Here is a 27,311-nt window from a genome sequence, read left to right on the forward strand (position 1 = left end):
GCAACTTCTTGATGTTAAACTCAGACAAAACCGAGTAATTTTAATCGGCCCTGAGCACCTCAGAGATCAATTATCTGGTGATGTGGTTTCTGTAGACGGCATTGCCCTGGCATCCAACACCACTGTAAAGAATCTTGGCGTTATCTTTGATCGGGACTTGTCCTTTAACTCCCACGTAAAGCAAATCTCAAGGACTGCATTCTTTCATCTACGTAATATTTCAAAAATCAGGCACATCTTGTCTCAAAAAGATGCAGAAAAATTGGTTCACGCGTTCGTTACTTCGAGACTGGATTACTGCAACTCCTTATTATCAGGCTGCTCTAATAAGTCTCTTAGGTCCCTCCAGTTGATCCAGAATGCTGCAGCTCGTGTTCTCACTAAAACTAAGAAAAGAGATCACATCACTCCTGCACTAGCTGCTCTGCACTGGCTACCCATGAAATCAAGAATCACTTTTAAAATTCTTCTCTTAACCTACAAAGCCTTGATTGGTGATACTCCATCATATCTTAAGGAGCTTGTAGTACCATATTGCCCCACTAGAGAGCTACGCTCACTAAATGCGGGACTACTTGTAGTTCCTAGAGTCTTCAAAAGTAGAATAGGAGCCAGAGCCTTTAGTTATCAAGCTCCTCTTTTATGGAACCAGCTTCCAATTTCAGTCCGGGAGGCAGACACAGTCACCTCATTTAAGAGTAGACTTAAGACTTTCCTCTTTGACAGAGCTTATAGTTAGGGCTGAATCAGGTTCACCTGGTCCAGCCCCTTGATATGCTGCTATAGGCTTATAGCTGCTGGGGGACGTTTAGGATGCACTGAGTACCTATCTCCTCTTTTTTCTCTCCTTAGGGATGAATTTTCATCTCTCCATCACACGTTACTAACTCTGCTTTCTCCCCGGAGTCCTTGACTTCCGTCTCATGGGGTCATCGGACCCTATGAGACGGCATAGATCCTATCTGCCTGATGGATCATCGAGGTCTGGGTCGTGGAGTTCCTGCTCCTGACTACGCCACTGTCCTGTTGAGACTCCGCCCACTGTTGAGACTCTGCCCTCCTCCTCCCCACCGCCATCTGCCTGATGGATCGTGGAGGTCTCCATCGTGGAATATGCCTACTATGAACTATTCATACACTGTCATATTCATTGAATGTATTTTAACTCTAAATCTGTCCTTCTGTACACATTACATCTATTGCATCTGTCCATCCTGGAGAGGGATCCTCCTCTGTTGCTCTCCTGAAGGTTTCTTCCCTTTTTTTCCCCCTGAAGGGTTATTTGGGAGTTTGTCCTGGTCCGATGTGAGGTTTTGGGGCAGGGATGTCGATGTGTACAGATTGTAAAGCACTCCGAGACAAATTTGTAATTTGTGAAATTGGGCTATACAAATAAACTGAATTGAATTGAACTACTGCTAACTGATGCCTCAACGTTACAATGTTTTACTTATGTTTATTACAGATAAATAGTTACTTCTTCGCAGCCAGCTCGTTTGTCTCCCCGTTTTGTTGTAGTCTCTGACACAATGCACACAATGACACCAATAATGGCAAAAAGAAGTAAAGCATGTTTCTTTTTTAAATTCATAAACCTATTTGGCTTTTGTAAATATAATCTGAAAACTGGAACTTCTATGTGTTTAGAGTAAAAGGCAGAGGGGCAGAGAAAGGAGACCAATGTAGAGGAAACCGTGAGCTGTGAAAATAGGAAACAGGAATAGAGGAAGTAAATGCTGTCGGAACCAAATGTTGGAGGGCACATGCAATAAAAGCAAAGAGAATCTGCTGAGGAGAAAGAAAGAGACAGACATGGTGGGAGAAGGATGGATTTGGGATCAGGTGACTTAGTTTGAAGGACCGGAACCCCCATAAGTCTGAGCCTCCCAAGTCTTGAAGTGTCTCTTCTTGGTATTGAGCGGTAATCACATTAGAAGAGAGAAGAAGGAGCTCAACCACACTGCCGCTGCTGAGCCCTGGTCATGGTCTATCCCTGCTTCAAAAAGCACAAAAGATTTACAATGAGGACTGTCTGACACCGGGGGAATGCAGCTCCGCCTGCAACTACACGTCGTGATGTAGCGGGGACGGGAGGCTTTAAATGATAGTCTCAGTGTTACTTGACATAAACACAGATCTCTTCTGCATATGTAACGATGTTAAAGCTACTGGTTTAAATCATTCTAAATTCTTTTCTGAGAAAGGTTATGGGTCTAAATACTATAATAACCCCCGAGCATCAGCCACCGATCGAGAATACACCTAAGTAAGAATTCAACATGCTGTCATTGAAATTTTAAACAAACCGTCGCGTTAAGTTTCTGAACTCCACCAAAACTGACCCCAAAATTAAAAGTACACTGATTTCTCAATGTAACTGGCACATTGCAAAATATGTGCACGCAAATTAAATTTTAGGTTGAGATGAATGGTGGTTTCTAACCGAAATGCAGCTTCGGAGTCTTCTACCACACATTTTTGATGTACACAAGCTTGTACCTCTCATTTATCTAAGAACAATATATTTTATCACACGCCTGTTAATCTTCTGTAGGCCTACTCATGAGTCAACTTTGGAAGATTCATGCCAATCAAAGCTGTAAGAGGTGCTCCAACTGTGAGTCACGTAACAATGACTTGAATGAATAGAACTTATCTATTTTTTACAAACTAAAACAGCTCCTCTCACTTTGCAACTCTATTGTCTCTATCTTTCAACAGACACAGGAGCACACCATATCACCTTGAGTTTACATGTGTTTATTGTGATGTAGAAACAGTAGAAAAATGCATAATATTGCACATAATTACTAAATTCTCAAGTTACAGAGCTTTGCATGGAAATTGGTGACCTGAATAATGTTATCGACTGCCTAGTCTAACGATGGGACTCCAGTATGTGTATTCATCACATTAATCAGACAAGTAACAGAACCATAACCTACATTAGAGCTGCTGTTATAAAATCACTTGAATTAAATACCTTCTTTGTTACAGCGTACAAGTTCAGTATCATTGCTACATCAGTGATTTTTTTGTACTTAACCAAAGCTGGTGGCTACAATTCTCTCCCAAGCTCTGCTGTAAGATTGCTACCGTCCTCCGTTAGCACTGTGTATAGCCCTTTCTATTAACTTTGCCAATTCACAGTTGTTGGGTGGGTAACCAGATGTTCGGTGTTTTGTAGGGCTGCAAAAATAAAAGCCTTTAGTTTTTACAAGATGTAATGCACAGTTGAATGGCAAGATGAATCACTGTTAAAAAAAAATACACTTAAAAAGATAACCTAGCATCGAATAAATCACTTAGAAGTAGATGAGGTTGCACATTGCGTGACAGAGAGAACTCAAAGAGAAATGTCAAAATAGCCTTTACTTTTTGTTGGAAATTCAAAACTAAATGAAAATCTTTTTTAAGTCATCAGCCTTGGAAGTAGTCAACACATATACTTTATGTTGTTAAAAATAATTTGACCTCACCCAGAAGACTTCTGCAGTTTTATCAATTGTACCTACTTTCTTTAAGGTAAGGGGCCCAAACATATAAATGTATATATATATATATATATTTATTTATGTCTATAGGTCTATATATAGACAGTATATATATTTATGTCTATAGGTCTATATATATATATATATGTCTATATATATATATATATTTATTTTCATAGTACTTTGTTAAAATATAAATTCAGAATAGTACGTGACAGTGTAGCCAACAGAAAGGACCGCATGACTGAGGCAAGGTTGGATGCCTAGTTGGTTGGTTGAGCTAAATGGAGAGAAAGACAAACCGAGAGAGAGAGAGAGAGAGAGAGAGAGAGAGAAGACAGGAGTTATAACCAAAGGCAGGCAGACGTTCAGTCGGCCAGACAAACAGAGCAGAATGTTAACAGATAATAATGAGGAAGAAGAGAGAATAAACGGGCCATAAGAACAGTCTGACACACTGCCATGTGCTCTACGGTGTCTCAGTCTTTCACGCATAGTCAAATGTTTGTGCTTTGCCGGAGGTGGGGCTGATGTCCATTCAAAGATAATAGCTTCACTCATGAAAGGCCCTCCACATGGCGCCTCCTCTTGTTGCCAAGCAGTATGCTCTAATGGGAAGAAGACCAAAAGTACATTGCATTGGAGAAGGCAATAAAAAGTCACACACAAACTATGAGTTGCAAACAACCTGTAGATAAAAAAAAAGAAACATCCATCTTTACTCAGCTAAGAAACGTGTCTGCATCCCAAAGCTCACCTAGATTTTGAAGGTGTGTGTCCATCCTCTTCAGCGAACAACAGAAAAAGAATTGACGGGATCTAAAATGTTTTTTGTCTCTGCTCTCCCCCGGCTGACTTAATGTGCAGTCCCAACTCAGTACCCCCAATGAACTGGTTTCTGTCGTTATACATCCTCATGTGTTGATCACCCTCTCTGAATATTCCCTCATCCGTTCCGAAGGTAACAGGGGTATTGATTTGCCCAGCGAAAAGGCGATTTCCAAAGCCTTCGTGTTTCAGTCAGAGGAACCAGAGTTTCCAACGAGCATGCTTTTTGGACTCTGTCTTGGATTTGCGTTTGGGGGTGGATGTGAATACTTCATTGGAGTAAGGGAGAGCGGGACATTGTTGGCTGTCCAGAGGGCAAAGTCTCTTTATCAGGGCCTGTAGCTTGTCCTCCTGCAGTTTGAAGTCCAGCTCGACACTGTAACACAAGCACAAGAGGGAACGTTTTAGATCATTTACACTAGTATTCAGTTCAGTACTTTACTTTAAAAACAGGGATTTGACAGAAGATTTCCTGATTTAAAATCAAGTGGATTCATCTGTAGGTTTTTTAAGTTAGCAATTTCTCTTTTTAGAGGTTGTAACATTTCTAACTTTTCTTTTTTATTTTAGTAATCCACTGATGTCCAGATGGAGGCTGGGAGGGAAGCAAACCGTTCACTTGCACTGTCAGACACCCTGGCAGCACATATCTCACAGACTCCCCTGATAATAGAGTTCCTTTGCATCATGTCCGTATTTTTTATGGATGTCGTCAAAGGGATTTTCCTGCATAGATTATATTTGTATAAGAGCCAGAATATGGGTTGCTCCTGACACCAGACCTCCATATCCACCAGTGTAATCCCAGGCTGGTCAGCGTCTGATTTTGTCTCTTTGTAGGGCTTAATCCCATCCAAATGAAACCACGGAAAGGCCAAGCATTTCCTGATTAACTGCCTGTATTCAAGCAAGGGATAAATGCGTTATTATACACCATCTCCTTTCACTTTATTGCTATTGATTTTTAGTGCTCTGTTAATGTACATATTTCTGGGGGTACATGCAATAAATGTTGGAAGCATCCGAGTGTAAATAATAGAAAATGAATCATCTGCTATGTGGCTGCCAAAGTGACAGTGCCCAACAAACTGTACTTGATAATAACATGTTTTTTTGCTTTTTGTATTTGGCCGTTTTTGAATCGTTATTCTTTATCATTGCCTCGGATTACTTCACACACGGCATTTTAGAACCACAGTGAACCAAAGCTTTTTTTCCCTGTCAATCAAACTCTGGAGGATTAAAGGTGGAGGGGAGTGAAGCTGCTGAAAAAGATGACATCTGACACGTCAAGGTCAAACATTTACCCCTCTAGACGTTGAGGCACAAAGCTCGGGCTTATAGGCTCACGGCTTTGATGGGCAGTGTAATTAGTTCGCTGAAGGATATGCAATACTCAAAGTGACAATGAAGCCTCGGAACTGTTTTCACCCTTAAGAAAAGTGTCGGTTAAGAACAGAGCTCTCTTAAAGCCTTCAGAGGAGAAGCCGCATCGACGGCTGGATAGGAGTTTGACTGGTCTGGACTCACAATGGATAAATGCGCTTGATTATATGAAAAGCAAGTCAGAAATGTGCAAGAGCCTTTGGCTGCATGAAACTCCTCCTTATTGATATAAAAGGTGTGTCATGATCCAGAGTATTTGTTTCTTATTTTGAAGTCCCTGTCTCTCGTGTTCTCTGTTTCCCTGCATTTCCTGTCCCTGTGATTGTCTGCCCTGTTCCTTATTGTTTCCACCTGTGTGATTGCAGACCCCGCCCTCATTGTTTGCACCTGTGCCTCGTTACCTTCGCATTGAAAATGCGGAAGGTTATGTTTTGATTGCCGTGTATTTATTTATTTATTTGTTTGCGTGTTATTCGCATAACAAAAACAGTTTTAAACCGAATTGCATGAAATTTGGTGGGATGATTGGTTATTATCCGGGGACCATTTGGTTAGATTTTGGGATTGATCGGGTCAAAGGTCAAGGTCATGAAAAGGTCAACATCCTCTTGAATCGCATTAAATTTGGTGGGATGATTTGTTATTATCCGGGGACCATTTGATTAGATTTTGGGATCGATCGGGTCAAAGGTCAATGTAAAGGTCATGAAAAGGTCAAAATCTTCTTTTTACCATAGCACGGTCAATTTTATCCAATTGGCATGCAACTAATGCCAAAATGTTCATAATTCAATGCCCAATCTTGTGATATGCGAAGGTATGCGCTCTACCGAGTGCCCATTCTAGTTAGTCTGTGTGTTTAAACTGTGTCAACACCTTGTTCTGTGTCAGTTCGTCTCTAATGTTTCGCAAAGTTAAGACATTTGGTCTCCTGAATCTGACTACCTCTTTTTTGCAATCTGCTTTTGAGTCCTACTCCCCGTGGCTCCCGGCCATTCCCTAACAAGGTGTTTTCAAGCATGTTTTGCTGTAGCAAAACAAAAGCTGTTTTAACCCAGTGCTTTGCTCGTTTTTAATTTTCCTACATCCTTTTGATTTATTTCCACTCACACTTACAGGTAAACACTGACAGTGAGAAACTCAGTTTTTAGATTAGACCGACGCCTTTATCTTGACATAACTGCTGTTTCTTGCAGTATGTATCTCTTATTCAAATCTTCAAAGCGTTTATCTCTATTTGCATTGTTTTTGTTGAATTTAAAACCCCAAAAAACTGCAAGGATCTTTTACAACTGCTGTTCAAAGAGTGTTGACTTGACAGAAAGCAGAGTCGAATCACAGCAGCACAGTGCAACACAGACTAGCCTCAGCAATTATTAAGCAATTAATCACTTGCCAGATCACTGCACTTACTGTACGCTGTGGACAAAGGCCTCAGGGGAACCCCAGGGTGGCACTGGGGAGCAGGTGCTCCCGCGAACAACTACCCTACATCTAAGATCATCTCTGCGCAAAAACAGATTGAAGCAGCTGGAGACATGGAGGCTTTTCTAGGGCATTCGGCAAAGCAGATTAATCATCTCTTTAGCTATGCAGTGTGAGTCGCGGTTGCTGTGATCAGTGGCGAGCCGTTTGTTTGTCTGTGGTCGTGGTGTGCTGAGCACCATTCAATGATTGTTGCTCCTGGGGGGGGGGGGGGGGGAATTCATGCTGCCGTGAGATGTCTTTTTAACACGGCATACTCTGTTCATTTAGCAGCGTGTATACCTGCTTGCTGCTTCTCTCTGTTCTTTCTTCTGCCAGCACCAACGTAATTTCTCCTCTGGTGATTTCCCCTCTGGCCATTCAAAGTTTAAACTTTCCCCTTGACAAGATGAGTGGTTCAAGCGCAATATAGTGTAACAGCTTCAGAACTATGACAGGTCATATGGTAGAATGGATCTCGAGAGGCTGACAGTTATTTCTCTCCCTGACAGGCGACAGTCGCAGCAGAAACTTCCCGCAGGTTATCTTGATCAGATGCTAAATTATTCCCCTGTCATGTATACCAGATATACAAGCTAGTGTTGTTGTCTATTACACAGCCTTCTGCTTTACAGACAAAAAAAAAAAAAACTAAACCATTAATGAGAATGAAATGGAATAAGCAATCTTGACAATTGTTTACTCAAAAGAAAAACACAGCTCCACCATCTCAGCATGGGCTACCAGTGCTAATCAGCTCATTGCATCTCATCATATTGCTTTCCCTGAACTTAACAGTTTTTCAGGGGTTGTTAGTTCCAAATTAGAAACCACTACGTTGCATACTTTGATTCAAATGCTGGTTTTATTCAACACAGCATGATAGGAATACAGTCCTGTAAAGCTTTCATCTAAGTATGTTTGTTAAACTGGGCTTCCTGCTTCCATACTAGTTGCTTTGGATGCTCCTGTAAATCTTGTTTGAACTACTTGTTCAAAAATTTGGATAAGAAGGGAATATGAGGACCAGAAGATGGAGACAATCCGATCATAACATGTCTGTCTTTGAGTTGAATGTTTCAGTTCCTTTAATACTACGACTACCACTAATAATAATATTACACATTGTGATATCCAACCAGACATATTTTTTGGGGTTAAAAAATTCTGAGGGTTCATTTTCCTGGTTGGTACGATTTCAAATGCTAAACTGCGAATATATAATAGCTAATATCTGCTGATCAAGTGATTTCATTGGTCTGTGTTAAAGCCATACATAGGTCAATTGTGATTTAATTCAGCAACGATTGCACCGTGTTATATTTACCTTCGCATTGAAAATGCCGGAAGGTTATGTTTTGATCGCCGTGTATTTATTTATTTATTTATTTATTTGTATGCGTGTTATTCGCAAATCTCAAAAAGTATTGAACCGAATCGCATGAAATTTGGTGGGATGATTGTTTATTATCCGGGGACCAGTTGATTAGATTTTGGGATCGATCGGGTCAAAGGTCAAAGGTCATGAACAGGTCAAAATCTTTCGCAGAACTCAAAAAGTATTTAACCGAATCGCATGAAATTTGGTGGGATGATTGTTTATTATCCGGGGACCAGTTGATTAGATTTTGGGATCGATTGGGTCAAAGGTCAAGGTCAAAGGTCATGAACAGTTCAAAATCTTTCGCAGAACTCAAAAAGTATTGAACCGAATCGCATGAAATTTGGTGGGATGATTGTTTATTATCCAGGGACCAGTTGACTAGATTTTGGGATCGATCGGGTCAAAGGTCAAGGTCAAAGGTCATGAACAGGTCAAATCTTCTTGAATCACATGGAATTTGGTGAGATGATTGGTTATTATCCGGGGACCATTTGATTAGATTTTGGGATCAATCGGGTCAAAGGTCAAGGTCATGGAAAGGTCAAAATCTTTTTTTTTTACCATAGCACGATACATTTTTGTCCAATTGGCATGCAACTAATGCCAAAATGTTCATAATTCAATGCCCAATCTTGTGATATGTGAAGGTATGCGCTCTACCGAGTGCCCATTCTAGTTCCCCTAATGTTTTGTCCGTCCATTCAGCCTATCTATCTCTTTCTCTCTCATTTACTTGCCATTTGTTACAGTGATGTATGAGATGCTGCAGTAAACCGGAGGGTCGGCAGAGACTTTCAGAACAGAGCTGAAGTCTAGATAAGACCTATAGATTGACTACCGGAGCTCAGCAACTATACTCAAGTCCTGAATTTATCGGATCTAGCGAAAACGCTGGCCTGCTCAAAAATTAAGTGCGACATCTTTAGGGGATGCTAATCTCGGTTACATTTGAAAGTTTTGAGGTGTAGCTTTTTATCTCAACTTGCTTTTTGAGGCTTTAAATTGCCTCTTATTCAAGGTGTCACACTGAGTGGTTTGACCATCATGGTAATTACCGCTGCCCTATAAGTAGTTTAACTCTCTGTATTCATAGACTATTATAATAACCGGGATACTGGTAATGAGGTGAGGTCATTGTGTGTCACAGTAAAAAGAACATTCAAAATCAGGAGCAGAGATCAACATTAAAGTAGTGCATTTATTTTTTTCCTCTCTAAAAACCAAATTCAGTCTTGGATTGTTTATGCAGCTGAAGAATACTAAACAGCACTATTTGCAGAATTTAAGATATTTATTACAATTGCTTTGGCAGATGTAGATAGGACCGTGACAGTATATACCTCCCTGCTTGCCAAGAGTCTCTATTCACCGACTTAAAAAACAAACTGGGTGATCCGAAATAAGCAACATTTAATGAAACGGCGCACAGATACAATAATAATAGTACTCCGCAGAGTGTGTCTTCTATGTGATGTTATTGCCATCCCACATACGCGATGGTTTACTGGCAACAGACCGGTGTCGGTTCTTTTGCCGTCCGGAATTGTTCATCGTTCGATAATTAAGCCAAGCTGCTGCGCCGACGTACAGAGTGGCAGTAGATAAGATCAGCGAGGTGAAAGAAGAGAAACTCAGCTATGGGCTAGAGGAATTCTCTTTGCTCCTCTAACGCAGTGGTTTGGTTTATTGCTCCAGTCGTACAAATGATGTCGCCGTTACATCTATAATGTTTGTTCTCCGTTAGATGAAACCCGAATGCCCCCTGTTTGCCATCTGCAGTAAGACGTTATTAAACAAGAGGTTCAGTCAAACCACATGACATAATAAATTCCCTCAAACCATAGAATTTGTTAATGCTCTGGTAGCCTTACAAATACTCTTACATACACACTCTACTTAAACCCTCTTGAAAGGAACACTTACTTAGAGTCATGGATCAACACATGGACATAAATCAAAGAAAAGGCCTGCGTGATCAATCAGGACACAAAGAGACGGACACACAGCGGCAGTCGGGCCGTAACAAAGGAAACCACCAATAGTACGTTAAAAAAACGAAAATATTGAAGAGAATGAACTAATTAACCAATTAAATATATGAAGTGAAAAACGTCTTTGTTACAGGACACATTTTGATTCAGCATCACCCCAACATGATCCTTTCTGAAACTTAACCAAGTGGTTTGTTGCCGACTCCAATCTTCATCCATTTCACAACGGTAACCATGTGATTAACACTGCAATCATTACATTTAGTCATGAACATGTATTGATCACTTGCCGATGTTAGCGACACTAATTCAGGAATATTAGAGGTTAGGAACAAACCACCGATGTCGTCGTGTGGTTTGGAGGACTTGTTGCATCTGGAACGTAGAAAGCCTTTACATTCTTCCTCCTGACACGTCAATGAAGACTTTTCTTTCTCATAAATTCATGTTCGATAATATGTTGCCGAGATCTGGTGTGTTTCTTTGGTCTTTCAGCCAAAGAAAGATTGGTTTCCAGCTCTTGCTGAATGGTGGTCTCCCTTTTTGCCTGCGGTTGGTGAATCTTACTCTCGGGATCATTCAGTCGAGGCTTAAACATGTTTTCTAGTTTTATTGATTACGCAGCTGCTCTCTGTCTTGCAGTGGTGAGAGCGGCTGTCGCTCTGCAGCCCTCGGTCTCCGTTATCCCGCTGTGCTTTTGAAAAGATATTGATGATGGAAAGCCTTTTGTTTCTATTTTTGCTTCACCTTAATAATAATAATACATTTTATTTGTATAGCGCTTTAAATGGGTCCTCAAGGCCCTTTACATAGTAAAGACAAATGCAGATTAAAATAAATGGGTTATTACCTTAGCATTGAAAATGCGGAAGGTTATGTTTTGATCGCCGTGTATTTATTTGTATGCGTGTTATTCGCATAAGTCCAAAAGTATTAAACCGAATCGCATGATATTTGGTGGGATGATTGGTTATTATCCGGGGACCATTTGATTAGATTTTGGGATCGATCGGGTCAAAGGTCAAGGTCATGAAAAGGTCAAAATCTTCTTTTTACCACAGCACGGTCAATTTCTATCCAATTGGCATGCAACTAATGCCAAAATGTTCATAATTCAATGCCCGATCTTGTGATAGCGAAGGTATGCGCTCTACCGAGTGCCCGTTCTAGTTAAGTGCTATTTTGAAAGTGTGGAGTGATGGAGAATGTCTGAGGTGATGGGGGAGACAGTTCCAGAGGGAGGGGGCAGCAATGGAGAAGGCCCTGTCCCCCCAGGTCCGATACTTGGACAAAGTATAGGGGAGGTTGGCGTCTGTAGATCTGAGGTGCTTGACGGTGCAGGAGGTCAGAAAAGTATGGAGTACCGAGGTTGTGAAGGGCTTCATAGGTGATGAGGAGAATCTAGAACTGGATTCTTTGCTGTACGAGCCAATATCAGACCAATGCTCTTGTCTTGATGCGCCAAGAGCAGATTTTTTTGTCTCGTCATGCTCCTTAGGCAAGCCAGCGGCTCATGTCTGAGTCGGTTGTGGTGTTCATATCCAGTAGATCTTGATGAACGTGCAGCCTAGATCAGGGAATGTATTGTATCTCGTCCAAGTCTCCAATGTGAGAGGTATTGTGACGTCAATGGGCTCATTAAAGAACATTTTCTCTCTCTACACTCTCTAACCTTTTCCCCCTGAGACTGACTAGAATGAGTGCTAAGATTTAACGTGATACACCACCACCTGTTCATGAGTAGTAGCATAATCAAGAAGCTTTAAGTCAAAGGTTAAACTAAATAAATAAGAATTAGTCAGTATTATGGGACCCAGACATTTGAACATTTTACTTCAACTGTCGTCTGAGCAGAGACAGAAATAAAGAATGGTTTGACATGAATTAAGTGTGATGGAAGGCAATCAAGGGGATGTGAAAGTCAAGGAAAATGAGCAATGAGAGAATAAATTAGATCATATGTATGTGGATGTTATCGTGCCGGGGGAAACAGAAGAGGTTCCCCAGGACGGTTCGTTTAGTTTGATCTTATTTCAGCAACATGTTTCAACTTAAAATGCATTCAGAATTATCATAATAATTCCTCGAATTAAGTAATTATAATTTCAAATAAAAGTTAGTTCCTTCTGTGGAGGAATACAGACTATCTCTACGTGACTCGTACGCCACGACTTGATATGCAACACTTGATTAGGACCACATCTGTGAGGCCCAATGCTTTTTCATCTTTTTCAATGCACAATGAGTGCCCTGCTTTTAAGGTCCAGTGTTGTTTTCACATCACAATCTGGGTCAGCCTGACACAATGCATTCGTCAGGGGGGGAAGAAATAGATCTTATAGAAAAGATCTTGTGGAAAATACGAAATGAAGCAAAAATCCTGAAAAACCTGTCAGTTTCCTTGCAAAACTTGTCGACGGTAAAGTATCATCATGACTTTATAATATTCCATTATCCATCCATACCGCTTATCCTCATTAGGCTCACGGGGCGATGGAGCCAATCCCAGCTGATATTGGGCGAAGGCAGGGTACAGTCCATCTCAGCGCACATATAGAGACAGACAACCTTTCATGCTCACATTCACACTTATTGTAAGGTTCTGTTCTGTGTGTACTCTGTGTCTCCTCGGTGTCTACTGTGTCTCCTCTGTTTCCTTGATCATTTCATCCCCTTCACCTGCCCTCAGCCTCTCCTGTCTCCTTGATTGTGTCATTCCCTGCACCTGCCCTCAGCCACTCTCGTCTCGTTAATGTCTCATGTCGTACACCTGTTTCCATGTCGTACACCTGTTTCCCCCCCTATATATTGTGCCACTCTTTCCCTTGTCTTTTGCTGGATTGTTTTCATTTTCCCGTCGTCCTGTCTTTCGTACCTGATCCTGCCTGCCTGCCCTGACCGCTGATCCTCTGCCTGCCCCGTTTGGACCTTATGTTTTTTGTTACCCTTTTGGCTACAGTAAAATGTTTTTTGTTCATCTAGATTGAGTCCTCTCGATTCCTCTGCGTTTGAGCTCCTGTACCTCGCAACCTGTGACGTTAGCCCTGACAGAACAATCCAGCCAAAACACAAGGGAAAGAGTGGCACAATATATAGGGGGGAAAACAGGTGTAAGACATCAGACAGTAACGAGACTAGAGTGGCTGAGGGCAGGTGCAGGGAATGACACAGTCAAGGAGACAGAGGAGACACAGAGAAGACACAGTAGACACCGAGGACACACAGAATAGAACCTTATACTTATGGGCAATTTAGAGATCAATTAACCTGAGCTGCATGTCTTTGGACTGTGGGAGGAAGCGGGAGAACCAGGAGGGAACCCACGCTGCCACGGGGAGAACATGCAGACTCCACACAGAAGGACCGCCCCGACCGGGAATTGAACCCACGGCCCACTTGCTGTGAGGCGACAGTGATAGCCACGACACCACCGTGCAGGTGTGTAGTATATTATAATATTGAAGGTGTTTAAAACATCTGAAATTCATTCAAAATATTTTAAACCAGAGTAAAGCTGGACGGCTCTTTATGTATTGCTGTTTAAAGCAACTTTTATTGCCATGTGGCATATTGCTAAATGTTCATATTCAGTCGGTATCCAAAGCTACTTTCACTTTCACCCATCTAAAAACAACCGAAAGGTCCCACTGTACAAAAGGTATTTCCAAACAGCTGTCTGTTTCCTGTTCTAAAGAACAAGATAACAAGCGGGTTCAGCGGTCCAGGCTTTTGTGACAAATGACACAAGGTCAACGCTTTAGTGGATTTCCCACCTGCTTCTGAACCAGTGTTCATCTCAGAACACACGAGAGCACTAACGTCACACAGAACCACGGCGTATTTCGACAGAAATCCAGAAGGTTAATCCAACCGTTGTTTCCAAACATTTTATTTTTTATCGGACGTGATGAATTTCTAGATCTCATACTTCGTGACGGCTTCAACTGTGTTTCCTTTCCTATCTACTTCGCTTCTTCTGTGTGATTACTTATTTATTACAGCGACACATTCCGCAGAGTCATTATTTTTTCATCATCCATTGTACTGTAGAAAAACACACCATGCTGCCAGCAGCACTGTTGAGAGTATATTATGTGCTGCACTTGCATAATATACTCAGTTCAGGCCGGCAGCTGCACATTTACTTTGGACTCTTCTTCCCAAATACCCGATGATTATTTTATGATTAATCATCTCACAATTTTTGCATTTTTTTAAAGCTGTCAAGCCTTCGTGAGATCAATGTCTCTCCAGACATTTCCTGTATAGAAAAGCATCACAATAAACACCTCATGTCAGCATCCATCTTTCACACTGAACCAAATTATCATAAAGAAAAAAACAACATTTAATGCAGCATTAACGACACAGATATTAATGATTGTGAAAAGGGCCCACCTGTAAATGATGCATGCGCTGTTTCGACAAGTGTCACAATTTGCTGTGTCTTGTCCTGTTCGGTAGGTGAGCCTGTGAACAGAGAGATGAAAAGATACGTGTGATCTCCACTGACAGGCTTGAGCTTCCATTTTTCAACATCTGTGGGCATCAGCTATCAGACAAAATCTATTCAGCTTGTTGTTTATTCCTACCAAGTTGAAAATGCAGCAGGGGCTCTCATCCTGCAGTTCTCTCAGATTTAGTTTATCAAGTGTGCAGACTTGCTGATTTGACACAACAGGATTACCTCGCTTTGCCTCGACGTCGTTATTTAACTGTGTTCTGTGTCTCTATTCTATAGGCAATGGGAAGTACTTGTAGCATATAAATGCTGTATGAATCACGTGTAGTGAAAAATCAATACCTTTACATTCTGCGCTCTACCGTACATCTTTTTTTTATTCATCATCTAACTCAATTTGCTTTCGACATAATTAACATCAAGGATTCCAAAAAAAACAATCGGCAAGACAAATTGTATCCGCTTTGTTTATGGCGTGGGGAACACCGCCCCGCGGGCCTGTTGTCTTTACTGTGTGAGAGTTGCAATTTGTTATGTTGAAAGACCTCCACAAAGCACCAACATAAGCCATCGCTGGGGCTCGACGGAGATTTATGGGTGCACATTTTAAAGATGACATAGTGACTATACGATAGCGTCGTTGGAACATTCTATGCATATTTCCGAATTTGAGTTTACACAAGCATGCAGGGCCGCAGAGGGTTATTTGCGCTAGTCACTGCACGCAATAAGTCGTGGCTGCAATGTCTGGGGATGAAGGGAGGCGCTGCGTTCGTGCCGCACATGTGATTATTCGCCGTCACTGCAGCCATCACTCGGTCGGATTGCCGTGCCCAGGGCTCGCATCTCAACTGCTCACCGTGACACGAGAGGTGACCTTATCGAGGGAGACAGAAAAGCACGTGGATCGAAAATGCTGATGGGAGCTCAAGGTCAACAAGGTCTCATCCATTCTGCTCCGGCCCCCAAATGAAGTCTCTTTGAGCAGCCGTGAGCAAGACCAGTAACTCACTGCACAGACGAGGTCCACACGCGTGCTGTGCGGCAGCCGGGCTTTTCTTGTGCATGTTTGTAATTTAGAGAGCTCCGCTCTATTCATCAAAGGGTATTAACCTAAATTCATAATCACCGGATGTATTTAGCGATAAAAAAAGAAGAAGAAAACACTTCATTTTCCCGTACAGGGTAAAATGCTCATGAATCACTAAAGCGACACAATATTAAAAAGCACAGCCTGTCACAGAGTATAATTTCATAGATGCTTCATGGAGAAAAACAAACTGCACCGTGGATATTCGGTCGCTAAGCCGACTGTCTGTTGGCACAGATTCTGTGTTTCTAGCCGTGTTGCCCAGGTCAGCTGTCCCGGGATATGTCCCGCCCTCCTCATGTCACTTTTACTGTCAACACCCGCTTACGTGGTTGCTGCTCTGCTTGAGCACTGCATATCATTTATTTTTTACTGATAACCTGTGATCAAAAACTACATTCAGATGGGGCATGCTTTAAATACGGGGTGCGTTTGTCATATTATGTACATGCACATGTTTGGTATGTTCAGTTTAATTCAATTCAGTTTATTTGGTATAGCTCAATATCACAAATTACGAATTTGTCTCAGAGGGCTTTACAATCTGTACACATACGACATCGCTGTCCCAGGACCTCACATCGGATCAGGAATAACTCTTTTCTTCCCTTTTCAAAGGGAAGATACCTTCAGGAGAGCAACAGAGGAGGACCCCTCTCCACGATGGACAGAAGCAATAGATGTCATGTGACCAGAATGACCAGAGTTACATAAACACATTCAATGAATATGACAGAAGTATGTCTTATGCAGACACAGCAGACAATATGATGCAGCAGTTACACTAGCATGGGTAGCGACCCTCATATCTCACTTTATTCATATAACAGTTGTACTATGGCTCTTTTATCAATACAGTTTAACCGAGAGTTACACACGTGTAAAGAAATAATTAATGGTCCGTGTGCAATTTTTTCAATCTTAGAACCACTTTGAGATAAAAACCATGAACACTATGAATATGTAATGCATCTAAGCTGCCCAAAATTGAAGAATTGGGATATGGAAATATTGAATGCCGTCATATGAACAATGGGCCTCACAAAGGAACATACTCCTATTCTTACATTAACTTTCTCTACTTTTTTTTATACAATTTGCCAGAACGAATTCAGCAAACTTCAGAAAAGTGTGTAAATTACCATCGTAAACATGATGAATGCCACGGGCGTGTGTTCATGAGGATTGAAAACCAGCATGTTTACCGCCCCCGGTAGTACCATATAAGTCTTTTCCCATTTGTACAATAGTGTTCATTCATGGAAATGGCACCAAAGAATGAGATACATAAAGCAAAAATCCATAGATCTTTCAACACGGTCAGCAGCAAAAAATAGCAAACGGCTAATGCTGTGTTACCTGAGGGTTATAACGCCACTAAAATAGAGTGGAAAGAGCTCAATATAACGTCTTGTCACTGCAAGGCGATCGATGATTGCAACAGACGGGGGGGGGGGGGGGGTGAGGGTAAGTCTCTATCATGGAGATGGACAAAAGAATACGTGCCATCATAGGTGATGTTGCATAGTCAGTCCTTGCAACGGAGGATGTTCCCCAGGAATGCGACTTGAATAAACCTCCACGTGGAAGGGTATTTTTCTCTCCCAAAGGCCTGACACGCGAAAGACATCCAAAATAAAATAAAGTTAACACTTGGTGACCCGTCTCATTGACCTTATAATATACAGAGAGACTAACTGCAAATGACTCCTACGACAGGTCTGGACCACTCGTGAATTGGGTTTGTGCCTAAGAGAAATAATAAAATCAAAGATAAATGGGTGAATTCTGCAACTTCTCCGAAGTCACTTGAACGAGTCCTTCTTGCACGAGGCCCAATGTGCCCATTGCTTTACCATTGGTTAACTTTAACCTTTTGTGACTGCATGTATGCTAATTGAAGTGGCTTAAAATACACTTGACATCATGCATTCGTTCACGGTAAGAACCTGGAGACTTTTAATTGGATTCATTTCAAAGTTTAGTCTTAAGTAAGCGTACTTATGATTATTAAAGTCGGCTATCTGGCTGTCCAGCCATGCAAAAATGGGAAGGGGAACGTACTGTGCAGGGCATGCTTTGTGTCCTGTAACTGCACCTCTCTAATAATGCAGAAGGAGCACAACACAGTGAGAGCACTATAGCAGGCAATGTTTTGTGGAGATGAAAGGCAAAGTGTTATGAGGCTGCACTAATTGGGCCTTTACAACCATGTCCCATAGCGCCATTGTTCTCCACTGGATATGGAAGACTTAAATACATTTTGCTTTGTGGGGCTACGGGTTTTAGCGAAGGGATACATTGTTTCTTTCAAGAGCACTGCAGTAGGAGTCAGGATGTGGACATCGATTGAGTATCTTATGAAAATTGTTAAGCATTATCGTCCCAAAAAACCTGATTGGCACATCCCTACTTTACAGGTAATTTACATGGCAAAAAGAGGATGAGTTGGCGATATTTGATCCTCTGAATGTCCATCTCCTGCCATCATGAGATCAATATTTCTTGTTGTCAATTTATTCAGTTTATAGGCAAATACCAGCAAAAATGATGCCATTCCCAGTAACCTCAGCTGTACTATTGTTTTCTTTTTCTGGTGCTAATTAGCATATGTTATGCTATAATAATATGCTAAACTAAGATGGTAAACAATAAATACCTATTGAACATCGTAGCGTTGTCATTGAGAGTGTGTTAGCACTCTGATGTGAGTATTTAGCTCAAAGAACCAAACTCCCTCGCAGAGTCACTAGCCTGAATGTAGACACGTTGTCTTGTTAAAGGATCACGTTTCTTCTTTAAAACTATAAGATTTAAAACCTCATTCTTATTGCTCATAATACAATTGCACTTTAGTTATTGCACTTTTGTTAATTGCTCAAATCTGGGAACACAGATCAGAAACTATAACATCTGAAAAGGAGAAAACCCAAGCAGTCAGACAAGTTAAACAATCCTCCTTATGCCTGAACTTATCGAGAAGAGAAATCCCAGGAAACTGTAAAAAAAAAACGTCCCATTGTGAAGACCCATCGCAGGATCGATTTTTAAATTTGAAATGTAAAGGTTTACCTTCAAATAAAGAAGTTGAAATAATCTGGTTTAACTGTTTATGAATAATACACAAAATAGTTTTTTGCATCTTTAAACTGATGTTGCTATCTCCCCAGATAACTCACCAATGACTGGTGAGTAATTGGTTATTATAGCCCATAGAAACAATGACCAAAAGCTACCACAAGACTCAGACTCAGGTTGTTGTGTGTACACACTATCGTGTATGTTTGGTTGCATGTATAGACGTCTGCACTGTAAAGCGGACTCCACTCACCCCTCTCTCTGCGCTTCACCTTTCTCCAGCTCCTGAATAACTCCCAGTAGGACTTTGATGGTCTCCTGGCTCGAGCTGATGAGGTTTTCCATGGCCTGCAGCTGTTCTTTGATATCCTTGTCTCCTGATAAGGGCATTATCTGCTGGCTGCTCCTCATGCCTGGGGCACCTGTGTCTTTTGGAGGAAAGCCCTCATCCCCACCGACTGTTTGCTGGAGTTTAGAAGAGGCGGACACATGCCTGGTCCGACACTGACCTTGTGACTGCACAGAGCATTTGGCGCTGTGGGGAAGTGTCTGTGACTGCTGTTCGTTTAGCTCCGGACCCTTTTTCCGTTTGCAGCTCATCGACGGGCTTCCTAAAGACTCCACGTGTGTCAAAGAGGTCCATGCAACAGGGCCCATCCCCTTTGACTTGTTCTGTGAAAACTCTGTGTTCGCCAGCTGGCGCTTTGAAGAAGTGCCAGCGTCCATGTCTTCTTTGGGTAATCCTTTGTTTTTGGTCCTTGTCCCACCAACCTGATACTCTGTCTCTTTTTTGAAAGCAGGGCTGCCCGGACGGCCCTCTTCTGAGAAATGTGACGGATCTGGACAAGTGGGTCCATCCACACAGTTAGCACGGGAAAGCAAATCCTCTGTTTCACTACTGTCATCCGCGTGGTGAAGCAATGCTTTCGTCTGGCCCACAATCTTACCCGTGTACTCGGAGGACTCCCCGATAGGTTGTCCGTCCTCTCCTCCCGTCTTTATATCACTCAAAAAAACGTTGTTTTGTCCTTTATAATCTTCCACCAAAGCAGTGTGTTTAAATGTGTGTCCTTTTTTCCTCTCAAAAGGGAAAGTCTTGTATCGCTTCGTGAGGTCAGGCGACGTCTGGACGCCAGTGCTCTTGGTCACGTTTGGAATGGAGCGTCTGGCCGGCATGGTCATGAACTTTTTGTGTCTCACTTTGCAGGAAATGGATCGGGAGTGTTTTCCTCGATGCTCCTTCTGAGCGTCACAAATATCCTTAAAACGCACTTGTAAGGCCTTGTTTCTCTTCTTTACCTGCTGCTTGCCGGATTCTGGTCCAGACTGCGCATCAAGGCCGTGTGATGGACCTGTCTCTGAATCGGATTCATCGGAATTTGAGGGAACAGATGTAGTGTCTTCTTTGCTCACCATATTTTCTGAAAAAGATAAAAGAACATGTTTGTTACTCTTTAAATGAGTTTAGAGGGAATGTGATCTTTAATCACAGCAGAAATATACGATAACAAATTACACTGTGACAATAGCAATAACCGGGTAACAGAAACCTTTATCAAAGAAACAATCTGCAAATGTACGGCACAGTAGATAAATACACACATATATATATATATATATATTTATAGATATATATCAAAGGTAAATCTTGGAAACCAAACAAAGATACAACTAATTTAACTTTATCTACAAGGAATTTACACAAATTTACACAAGTGTGTATGCATCTATACTTGTATCTAGTCACGTAGATTATTAATATTATCAATTATCCCCATTCTGTTTTCCCATTTAAAATGAAATCCTCAGTGTTTTGTATCAAAGAAACATAGGACTTTCTTAATTGAACTAGAATATACATTTATATTAATAACCAATTTTAATTCATTATTGCAACTATGCAACACATACCAGAATTTAAAGCTGCAATTGTATTTTTCATACATTCTCTCTAACCAGCAGGGGGCGACACCTCTGGTTGTCAGATTGTATAGAAGTCTCTGAGAAGATGACCCTACTTCTCACTTCATTTATTACCTCAGTGAACTATACGTTGCTATATGGTCTCATTGGCTAGTTTCAGGACACATTTTTTCAAGGGTGGTTCCATTTTGAGTCAAATAAATGATAAAGCAGGAATGTTAGTTCATGTGATTCAGGAGATGTCTGTGCATGGCAATACAAACTATTGACCTGCTAAAGCTGCTCGCTGCTATATGTTCTGTTGGCTTACAAATGCATTATGACTCATTTATGTCAGGATTTATGTTGTTGTGAAATAGCAATGCTCATGTTTCAGGATTAAGTGTTTTGGGCTCAATTGGTTTTGTGGCTTATTTCCCCCTCGCCTCATGTTACTTTAGGGGTTTCCTATTGGATCACTGTCGACTCCAATCTTTCTTGGAGGGCAACAGTGTACAAGAGCTTAAGTGACTTAAATATAATGTGGCCTTGCGCAAAGCGCAATCTCTTGGCTTAATGGGAAACTATTCTGTTGAATATCGGAGAGTACATTTACATTTTATCAACACAGATCCTATTCATCTATACGTTGGGGAAGCATTACAGCTCAAACAAATGGATTTATGTTCCAGCTGGTTCGCCTGTTCTTCATATCATAATTACATCTAAACTGGGCCTGTTTGCACTGTGCTGCTTATCTATTTGACAAATTTCCCCTTGGGGATTAATAAAGTATATCTATCTATCTATCTATCTACTGGAACACTGAGCTGCACTCATTGCCAGCCTCAAGTTTCCTGTGTATCCAAACACTTATGTCCATCTCCTTATCAATGCAACATACAGTTTCAGAAGATACAGGCTCTATTTATTTGCATTCTTTGGTGTTCGATAGTACGATCGCCACGATAATAGGAGGTGTTTTGTTTAGAAATAACTGTGGGGCGGTGGGCCCGCTCGTAGGAGGTGTTTGTTATATCATATTTTCCCCTTGTGGTCTGATGTCCCTGGCAGAGGAAACAACCACGCAGCTTATGTGGCTCACTAATAGCAGACTGTACTTAATATCTGGTGATGGACTCCTCCTCCCGCATCCAGCTGTCGGCTCTGAGTCTGAACTCCCTTGGGAGGAAATTTACTATCTTTACTCTCCAATCTCTGCTGGGCGAAGAGGTCAGAGCCTGGACACCAATTACAGATCCTGTGCATACTCTGTGATCACATGATCTGTTCCGCATGAGTTGGCTGACTGAGCTGACCATAGACTTTAAATGTGTACAGCTTATTGATAGTTCCAACTTTTGAATAAGAGCATCTTGAGGAACAAAGTGACGTAACTTTGTCAACGAGAAACAGTTTTCACTTAAGAGTCAGAGAGTCTCCAAAAAGTGGTAAATCACAACCTGCTTTGAGGCACTAAAAAATTACATTCATAATACAACGGCTTGCAACGGGCTGTCACTCCTCCATGCAAATGAAGCTCCATATGATCAAATGAAGAAATATGGTGTTTTCTGTCTCATCTGCGATGAAACGCAGTTCATAACTTGAGCATACAGGACTGTCTCAGAAAATTAGAATATTGTGATAAAGTTCTTTATTTTCTGTAATGCAATTAAAAAAACAAAAATGTCATGCATTCTGGATTCATTACAAATCAACTGAAATATTGCAAGCCTTTTATTCTTTTAATATTGCTGATTATGGCTTACAGCTTAAGAAAACTCTAAAATCCTATCTCATAACATTTTAATATTTCCTCAGACCAAGTAAAAAAAAAGATTTATAACAGCTGAGTGTTTGTCAAGGCTCAGGAAACCCTTGCAGGTGTTTCGAGTTAATTAGACAATTCAAGTGATTTGTTTAATACCCTACTAGTATACTTTTTCATGATATTCTAATATTTAGAGATAGGATATTTGAGTTTTCTTAAGCTGTAAGCCATAATCAGCAATAAATCAGAATAAAAGGCTTGCAATATTTCAGTTGATTTGTAATGAATCCAGAATGCATGACATTTTTGTTTTTTTAATTGCATTACAGAAAATAAAGAACTTCATCACAATATTCTAATTTTCTGAGACAGTCCTGTATATCAAACGGCACGAGGAAATGAATCGACGTCTGATATGGTTGAGAGGAAACATCAGAAAGAGCTGGTTAATCCTTTTCATATGACAAGACAGCATGCGATAAATAAACTCCAATGAATCATTTATTAGCACAGAAAAGCAAGTTATTCATGGTGTCGCTGCTTCTCTGAAAGTAATCATGTTTTATCATTCGGAGACGTTGTAAATCCATCAATTGCGATTGTTCTGGTAAAAGGATTGAATTGGAAAAAGGAAAAACATGTGTAAATAAGATTAGATAAAATGTTAATTTCTGATCTGTATTTGATCTGCATCCACAGTGCACGTCGAGCTCCAGTGATGTAACGACTAATCATGTCAAATTTCTTACGAAAGAATGAGTAACTTGTGTGATAAGAGAAGAATACACACTTTTTAATGATGAGAAAACTGTGTTTGTTCCTTCTTTCATAGTGTGTGTACATAAAAAGCAAATGGGCTCTTGTATGTGTGTGTATTAGTGTGTGTGTGTTGTTGTTGTTGCCTTTTTCAAAGTGAGGCATTTGCCAGCATCCTATGGAGCGTGTGCGCAAACACACTCACACACAGACACACACAAACACACACACACATACACACAGAGCTAATAAAAAGCATAAAGTTGTATTTCTTGAGAGTCCTGCCATGTGTTCGACTCTCCACTGTAACCAAACCCGCGGCTCAAACTGTTGATGAAATGGAATATATTTACAGTTAACTGGGTTTCATCTTGGTTCCTATGCATGCTGGAGATAAACGGCGTGCCAACAGCTTCTCGTGTCACTTCATTCACTGCAATGCATCCAGTGCCAGATGAGAAAAAAAGCAAACAAGCAAACCAGCTCAATCTCATTACGCACACACAATATGGTCTGCGGTGTCATTTATTTCTCTGCAGTTGTTTGGAGAATTTGGAGCAGCTGGATTTGATTGGGGGTGGCATTTGTTCTTAAACATAGCTTATTATGCACTTTGTTTGAAGTCAGATGCGGCTTTATGCATCAAAATAATTTTGTCAAAGGCTGATTCACACGAGATCCTTTTATTCCACACTCGTCAATAACAAATCTCACACCACTGAAAAGGTTGTCACATCTGCAGGAAGTCTCCTCCGAGCGAGTGCGATCTCTTCTGCCGTCATGTAAAGCAGCGACATGGTTATTCACACAAAGGGATTCAAGAAAAGGTCTTCAAAGACTTTTTGTTGGAAGTCAGATACACACATACGGAGAGAGAGACACACCGACATGACGTGAATATATTCCGATGGTTGAGAGAGAATCTCCTTCGCCTCAACGTCTTCTACCTCCTCCTCCTCCTCCTCTTCTCAAAGCAAGCTATATCTCTGCTAATTACCGTAGGTCCTTCCCTGATTTGGCCTCAGCTATCCAAAGGATTATGAATCATGCATTGACTCTAAAATCGCAAAAGTAATCCTCTGAAATCTCCTTATGTACCGTGGCAGACAACGTTTTTCTGTTCCAACTGCCCATCGGTTCATCACGCAAAAATGCCCCACGAGGGGGGAAAAACACCTCTCACTACAGTACCATGATTAGTTTTGATACGACCACCGTGTTGTAGGAACGTGGTTGGTTGTAAAGAATGTTAAATAGGGAGGTTGGATCCCTTTTCCAAGCAAAATCAGCCCTACAACACTGCTGACTCATGATTTATGACCCAGCGCAAACCAGAGAGAAAGAGGCGGCTTTGCTTTGATCGCCTTACATTCTTGACAGCCTGCATCAACGCAATAATTACTGAAGTGCATCTGTAGGATATGTACATATGATAACGCCGTCTAGCCACTTTCATTATTGGGTAGGTAATTGGCCACTGACATTGTAACCGCCACTGCACCATCAATACAAACTGAGAACATCAAGCTTGAGGGCTGTTCGTCAATGCTACAGCTCATCATTTTAGTAGTATGTGCTATGTATGTGTATGTGTGTGTATTTATGTATGTGTGTGTGTATATGTTATATATGTGTATGTGAATATGTATGTATGTATATGTATATGTATGTACATGTGTATATGTATATATGTAGGTATATGTATATAAATAAGTTTTTTCGTGAAATCATAGGTTAGGGCACTTATAAGCTTGATAGCTTCAGCCTCGACCCTTTCGGTCAGCCACCTTCTTCTTTTGTTGAATTTTGATTTTTGTATATTTTGCTGATCGAAATTAAACTAAACTAAACTCAAAACAAGTGTTTATCGCAGGGTAAATGCTTTGAGACCGGGCTCCTCGTCCCACACGTGTTCCACTGTCTTTAATGTTCCCGTGCGATGTATTCATTTGGAATGACTTTTTTTTTCTTCTTCTGGTTATTTGCATACATTTGAGAATGTGACATTGCACCAACTGAGCACAATGCAAAGGACGAGATTGCTGCCCCCGTCCAATCCATAAGGTTTTGTGCATACGTGGTCATATAGGCATTTGTACCCTATATGCTCCTACACCTTCTGGGTTGCAGTAATCTTTTACACAACACACCATCAGGCTCTTCTTCTAGCGACAATGTAAGCCTCTTTTGGTCCCACATTTTAAAATGGTGTTTTCTTCTTTTTTTTTTAAACAATCCCAGCCCGCTTTAAGATCACCACATTCTCACACACACACACACAGATACACACACACAGACACACATATCCCCCCCCCCCCCTCCACACACACAATCTTATTCCTTATCTTATGCAGTCTTCCAGATCTACTTGTATCCATCCGGGCCGCCGGCCACATCTATGAAAGTTTGCTTCATGACATTGGCTTAAAAGATTTATCAGTGCTTTTTGTTCTGGGGAACAGCGGGAGGTTTGAAAAGGTTCCCACGTCGCAAAACCCTGGATGAGAGCACTGGCTGGGAAATGGATCCTTGGGAAGAGTAAGTTTGGAGAGGCTGATATGAAGAAGGGCATTGTGGTTCTCTGTGTGGTCATGTGCTTTCCTACGGGCGTGGGTTGCAGGAATAAGATGTATTTTTGTCGAAGAAAATGGTGAAAACGGTCTCTAACCCTTTTAAGCTTCCATCTGTCGTGCATCACCCTGATGAGTTTGTCGATGAGTCAAAGGTTGAGCTTCAGGCATACTTGTGTACTCGGGTCGTTCTGATGATCGACTGTCATGTAGAGGGGGATTTTTAAGTGAAAAAGATGCCGAGGTAGACAAACCACACTGTTTTTCAGCACCTTAATGCTGTACCCTGTCGGTGTTTCCTGTAAATTCAGTAGTCGAGGAATGACATGTGGAAAAGAGAGGGACAGAGAGAGAGAGAGAGAGGAAGGGGGGGGGGGGGAGCGAATGTAAGTGCAGCTCTGTCTGATGCAGTACCCTAGAGCTTCCCAGATCACACGTCATTAGTCATGTTAAGTCTGAATACACCTTTTAGGAAATGCAGCCTTGAGGAGCACATCCCTCATTAAATATGAATTTGTCATACAGTCCAGGCCACTTAACATGATTTCTGTTTGCCAATCAATTATCATCATTCCAGCAGTCTATCGCAGCCACAATATGAAATAGTCTGAGTGAGCGCTCATCAATATTCTTCATTATCAAGCCCCAGGAAATTCAGTACAGCGATCTCGATAATCAGCCTCTGCATCATCAGATAAATACTGCATGCCTGGCAAAGGCTGCAAAGACTCACTTCCTAATGAGTGTGGAAATAAAAGTCAAATTACATCACCATTGATCTTTACTTTCAATTGTAAAGGAACACCTTGATGTGTCTTCCAGATTTTTCATTTAACCTTTCAATGCTTAGATGCAGAAATGCCCCCCCCCCCCCCCCCCAAATCCCAATGTATCCATACTTAATGCATACAAGCGTCACTAACCAAACGACTTAAACAATATGTTGTATCCCAATTCAAGCATGCTTCTGATAGCCAACACGATTAATTTAAGAATGTCACAGACCAGATGCGTCTGCCACTCTTCCTGCAGTAGCTTTTGAATATGTGTGCAACTCAACAAAAAAAAGAAGCAAAACTGTTACCTTGAGAAACAGATCAGAGGTGCAAAGGACAAGAAAGCGCAGATCCCC

The 27,311-nt window shown here is 41.2% G+C and overlaps 1 protein-coding gene across 1 annotated transcript; it reads right to left on the reverse strand.

Annotated features, from left to right (window-relative positions):
• Nucleotides 1-4,418: 4,418 nt before the first annotated feature.
• insyn2ab (inhibitory synaptic factor 2Ab) lies at nt 4,419-27,311 on the reverse strand. Its single transcript, XM_056435400.1, has 4 exons — nt 27,264-27,311; nt 19,431-20,598; nt 14,946-15,017; nt 4,419-4,698 (listed from the first exon to the last, which is right to left on the reverse strand). The coding sequence occupies exons 2-4, from the start codon at nt 20,591-20,593 to the stop codon at nt 4,515-4,517; spliced, it is 1,419 nt and encodes a 472-aa protein (XP_056291375.1). The 5' UTR covers nt 20,594-20,598; nt 27,264-27,311; the 3' UTR covers nt 4,419-4,514.

The sequence above is a fragment of the Pseudoliparis swirei genome, chromosome 17, assembly GCF_029220125.1.
Source record: "Pseudoliparis swirei isolate HS2019 ecotype Mariana Trench chromosome 17, NWPU_hadal_v1, whole genome shotgun sequence".
Classification (NCBI taxonomy): Eukaryota; Metazoa; Chordata; class Actinopteri; order Perciformes; family Liparidae; genus Pseudoliparis; species Pseudoliparis swirei.

Coding starts and splice junctions, on each gene's coding strand:
- insyn2ab (XM_056435400.1), bottom strand. CDS start 20,593: ATGGTGAGCAAAGAAGACACTACATCTGTTCCCTCAAATTCCGATGAA. Junction 15,018..19,430: donor GGTGAAGCGCAGAGAGAGGG/GTGAGTGGAGTC, acceptor CTCTGTTCACAG/GCTCACCTACCGAACAGGAC. Junction 4,699..14,945: donor AGCGCATGCATCATTTACAG/GTGGGCCCTTTT, acceptor CTTGTGTTACAG/TGTCGAGCTGGACTTCAAAC.